Source organism: Rhagoletis pomonella, unplaced genomic scaffold, assembly GCF_013731165.1.
Source record: "Rhagoletis pomonella isolate Grant_MI unplaced genomic scaffold, Rhpom_1.0 Rhpom_scaffold_00006, whole genome shotgun sequence".
Classification (NCBI taxonomy): Eukaryota; Metazoa; Arthropoda; class Insecta; order Diptera; family Tephritidae; genus Rhagoletis; species Rhagoletis pomonella.
This window is the reverse complement of record NW_023458560.1, coordinates 35,389,882-35,394,778: the sequence shown is the minus strand read 5'-3', so window position 1 is coordinate 35,394,778 and position 4,897 is coordinate 35,389,882. Positions and strand designations below refer to the sequence as shown.

The 4,897-nt window shown below is 35.9% G+C and overlaps 3 protein-coding genes across 3 annotated transcripts in view; 2 read left to right on the top strand and 1 right to left on the bottom strand.

Moving 5' to 3' along the window:
• Positions 1 to 4,897, bottom strand: part of LOC118740647 (CD109 antigen) — a 158,186-nt gene that overhangs the window by 65,616 nt on the left and 87,673 nt on the right.
• Positions 1 to 4,897, top strand: part of LOC118740651 (golgin subfamily A member 6-like protein 22) — a gene marked incomplete at its 5' end in the record, with an annotated part of 500,945 nt that overhangs the window by 459,415 nt on the left and 36,633 nt on the right.
• LOC118741494 (sodium- and chloride-dependent glycine transporter 1) overlaps positions 1 to 4,897 on the top strand; it is a 12,587-nt gene that overhangs the window by 5,223 nt on the left and 2,467 nt on the right. The window contains exons 3-6 of the mRNA XM_036473496.1: positions 216 to 336; positions 422 to 764; positions 852 to 1,009; positions 1,115 to 1,243. Of these exons, the coding sequence (XP_036329389.1) occupies positions 216 to 336; positions 422 to 764; positions 852 to 1,009; positions 1,115 to 1,243 (751 nt within the window). The remainder of the gene's footprint in view (positions 1 to 215; positions 337 to 421; positions 765 to 851; positions 1,010 to 1,114; positions 1,244 to 4,897) is intronic.

Genomic DNA, 4,897 nt, shown 5'->3' with positions numbered 1-4,897 from the left:
TGGCATGTACTTGCCGATTTGTTTTACAAAAATTATTTCAAAAGCAGGCGTTATGTTTTTAATTCGTTCGTTTTCAACTACCCCTAGGTCAGGTACACCTAACAACATCCTGGTTTTTACCATCTGCATTTATTTTAAGGATAAAAAAAATATAAATTTTCACAAGTATTTACATATGTGAAATCCTTAATACTTTTTATCTCTCTACCCCACAGCTACATCATTCGCTCCGACGATGACTCAATATCCGAGTATGCGATAGCCTGGCCGGTGCTGTGCGGTGTAGTGGGTGTTTGGTTACTCACGCTGGGCATACTTCTAAAGCGCGTTTCATTTGTGTGTAAACTTTTCAAGATACTCATACATAATTCTACAAAAAACTTAAGGCAATACATATTTTAATTTCTTCCCTTCTTTCCAGATCGGCAAATTTTTTCGCTGCATTTGCGTCATCATGTTCGCCATTTTCTTGGCAATTTTCGTACATCTCATCATCTACATTAAACTCGACTGGGACACTTTCGTGGGCTATTTTAAACCTGCACTGCAAAGTAGCTTTAGCGGCGTTCTGGGTGGTTTACGCACAGCGATTTTCATGTCCACCTGGTTGCTGGGGCCCGGTTGGGGTAACGTGCTCACGCTCGCCAGCCACAATCGCTTTCAGCGCGACTCTGAGAAGTTGACCTACTGGGTGAGCGGAACGCATATGCTGTTGGCGTTCATGGGTATGATTTGTGGGCGGATCGCTTTCGATCACTTCGAAGGTACATACATAATGCGCGATAAAATATCTAGCATAGTGAAAACCACAAATATTAATAATGCCAATCGTTATTACCATCTTCCGGCAGATCACGTTGGCTTCCTGCACTTCCACTTCGATGAGGAGCATTATATGCAATTTCTTTATCTTTGTTTTGCATATCTCTTTGGCAGTTTTACAAGTTTGCCAAATTTCTGGTGTTTTCTATTCTTCGCCATGATTTTTCTCGCCGAACTAAGTGCAATTGTGAGTGGTGCTATGCATCATTGCAAGGCGCATGCAATGTCATATTTAGCGTTGATTTATCAATTTAAGTGACTTTTGTAATTGTAATTTCCTTTGTTTTCCCAGATAATTCAAATGATGTCTGTTCTAACCGCTTTATTTGATGAGTACGAACAATTGCGAACAAAGAAATCACGCATTACAATCGCTCTGGCGCTGTTGATGCTGACTGTATCAATTTATTTTTGTACCAAGGTAAGTGTGTCCATGTGTTGACATAAAAATGTACGTGTGCGTATGTTTAAATGACTGATTAATTTATAATAATTCATTGAAAATAATTACTTGTTTGCGAACAATTAAAATTGTCGGTGGAGAGTCTGAAGATACGAGTACAATTTGAAGGCAACAGAAAGCGTCACACTAAAGATTTATGACTTCGCTTTTATTTCGCTATTCTAAAACCTCATTATGAGTCGATTTTTGAGTCTACCATATGTCAGCGCGAGGCTTAGATATAGGTTAGGTTAAGGTGACATCCCCAAGAAGGTCTCAGTTAGACGTTAGGTAAATTGTCCACTGCCTTAACACATTGTAAAATTCCTGGAATGATAACGTCAGGTAACCCGTGCGAGATCAGGAGAAGCTCTAGGTGCACAAAACCAAATTCCGCTAGCCGGTGATGTCTGCTCCGGAGAGTTTCTCAGAAGTGTTGATAAAATATGCTCCGAGGCGTTGAGATGATTTTCTCTTGTCCAGCTAGAACCTGCGGAGGTTTGACTTCGTGACGATGTAAAGTCGCACCGCGTGGGTTCCTGACTTAGCCAGCTGCAGATGGTCCCTTGCTCGACTGCTTTCAGGAGCAGTCCTCCAGATGCCAAAATAACTTCTATGCCTTCCCTGTCAGGGGTGATGACATCGTGCGCATCCTTGCTAGCGGTTGGCTATCAGGGTATATATTCACACTTCTAACTAATCGGTAAAACACTGATGCTCAATCAATCGGCTACCTCTTTTAGAGCAGCCACCACTGCCTGAAATACGCTACACAAATTCCTCAGCCTGAATATGACATTTGCTTAAGGATCCTGACAGAATACTTATCCGCTATCCAACTTCGCTACATCCGTGAACACATGTAATGGACTCCATATACTCCAGAGGCTGCTATTCGCCCTTTGGAGGGATATGTGTTGAAAAGGAGCCGCTTCGGACCAGCCCCGGAACGCTCCGATCCATTTCTTCTGGTAAGAAGTCAAAGCTTTTAAGAAATGCCGAGTTCTCGCAAGACGGTTTAAAAAAGGAACCAGAGATTTTAAGCTTAATGGCGGAGCGAACTACGGCAACTTTACCCGCGGATCAACAGGTGTGACACTGAGCAAAGCGTTAAGCGCTATTCCAACAAAGCCATCCTTTCCATCCGCTCTATCTTCTAAACAAGATTACATTTTTCTAGAGAATTCCAACAAACAATGACCCTATATAACATAAAGCTATTGCCGTCTTTTCAAGGAGTGGCAAGGACTCCTTATTTAGTAAAGGGGCCGCTTGACGGGTTGGTTTTGTGCTCCAGCCGCACTACCTTCCAGTTGTCAGTAGGTATCTCGGGATTAACGAGCCTTATAATCTCGAGCTCCCTATCAGGTTTGAACGGTTCGGCTGGTATTCATGCCCTTACTCTGGGCCAGGATGCGATATGCTTGAAGTCCACAGCCCGCAGCATCACTTCTGGGTAGGCTTCTCCCATTCTGGCAATCACCTCTTTGTATAAGTACGCAGACCTTTAATCGTAGCATCTGATGACCTTAACGTTGCCCTGAAACCAACCAGCGTCCCGGGAAATTGGAGGCGTCTTACTTGCTTCCAATTGGCTCTCAGTGCTAGTGCATCGCGCTGGTTCTCATCCAGTATACCCAGGAGGATTCGGTTTTCTGCTACTCCTGCAATATAGGGTCTTGCTTTCTGCCCCTATTCGGCTTGTTCTCGATCGATTTGTTGCGCTTTTCCGCGGCCAATGGCTTTCCGATCACTGGCAGCTGATAGTCGAGCACTATAGTCATTGCCCTTCTATATAGAACCGGTGTCAATGCGGATTTCTTCGACATATTCATGACAGCTTTCCGATGCCTAGCGATGGCTGCACTCGCTGGTGGCCTGTGGTCAGGCCTTGTGAAGGCAGAAGGTGTAGGGTGAAGCCAGGCCCGCGCATCAGCTTTGGCGCCACCGAGGCTGCTAGCTGCAAGCCGGGTTTGCCTTCACTGGCGCGGGGAAAATCCTGCTTCGGTTCCTTAGCTCTATGAGTGAAAATAGTGCGAAATTTCATGTTCCTAGCTGCATAAATGGAGAAGTTATAACGAAAAATCTCATATCTGAACAATCGGTTGTATGGGAGCTATATGTTATAGTGGTCCGATTCTTCCAGTTCCAACAAATGATTAATATATTTAAAAATACTCCCACCTACCAAATTTCATCCGGATATCTCGAAAACTGAGAGACTAGATTGCATACAAACAGACGGACAGACGGACATGGCTAAATCGACTCAGCTCGCCGTTCTGATCATTTAAGTATACATTTTAATGGGTCTATCTCTTCTTATTCTGGTACTTACAAACATCGGATCAAAGTTATAATACCATTTCATGCTCATGAAAGGTAAAAAAATTAAAAGAAATGAATTCCTAAAAATTTAATGAAACTAAAAAAACATATTTAATTAGACAAAGAAAAAAATTAAAATAAAAAATAAAACAAGTTCCGAAAAATTAAATAAAATAAAAAATTATTTTCCATTTTAAATAAATAAATTTAAAAAATATAAAGAAATTTAAATTAAAAAAGGAAAAATATTAGAAACAAATAAATAAAATATGTTCATAAAAATTTTATTACATTAAAAGTAGTTTTCTTTTTAAAACAATAATATCTAAAAATTAAATACAAACTTACTATAAACAGGAAAAAAATAAAATTTAATTAAAAAAACGAAATAAATAAAATCAGTTCCTAAAAATGTTATGAATTAAAAAAATATTTACAATAAAAAAAATCCGTTTCAAAACAGTTAAATATAAAAATAAAATTAAATTAAAAAAAAGAATTAATAATTAAAATAATAAAAATATAATTTCGTAAAAATATAATGCAACTTAAAAAAATATTGTCTATTAAAACTATAAAATCTAAAAATTAATTAATTAAATAATACTATAAAAAGAAAAAACCATACAGCTAAATTAAAAAGACGACAGTATTAATAAAATAAGTTCCTAAAAATTTAATGAAATAGAACAAAAAGAAAATATAGTAATAGTAAAATAAGTTCGTAAAAATTAGATTTAATTAAAAAAAATATTTTTCATTCTTAAGCAATGAAACCTAAAAAATAAATGTCTTTCTTTTTAAAACCACTAAACTTAAAATAAAAAATAAATAGAAAAAAATTAAATTTAATTAAAAAACAATATAAATAAAACAAGTCCATAAAGATATAATAATATTTAAAAAATATATATTTAATAAGAAAAACATGACAATAAATGAAGTTCTGAAATAAAAATATATTTTTTCTTTTTGAACAATGAGATCTAAAAGTAAAAAAAAAATAAGAAAAGATAGTAATAAATTAAGTTCATAAGAATTAATGTAATTTCGTATTTTTCGTTCGAAAACAATGAAATCGAAAAAAATATATATAAATCGAAAAATTAAATTAAAAAAGAAAATAAAGCTCTTAAAAATTTTATGAAATTCAAAAAATATTTTTTCTTTTTAAAACATATTTAAAAGTCAAAAGAAAACTAAATTAAAAACAGAAAATAATACATAACACAAGTTTCTAAAAATTAAATGAAATTAAAAAATATATATTTTTCTGCTTAAAACAATATAAACATATACATTATA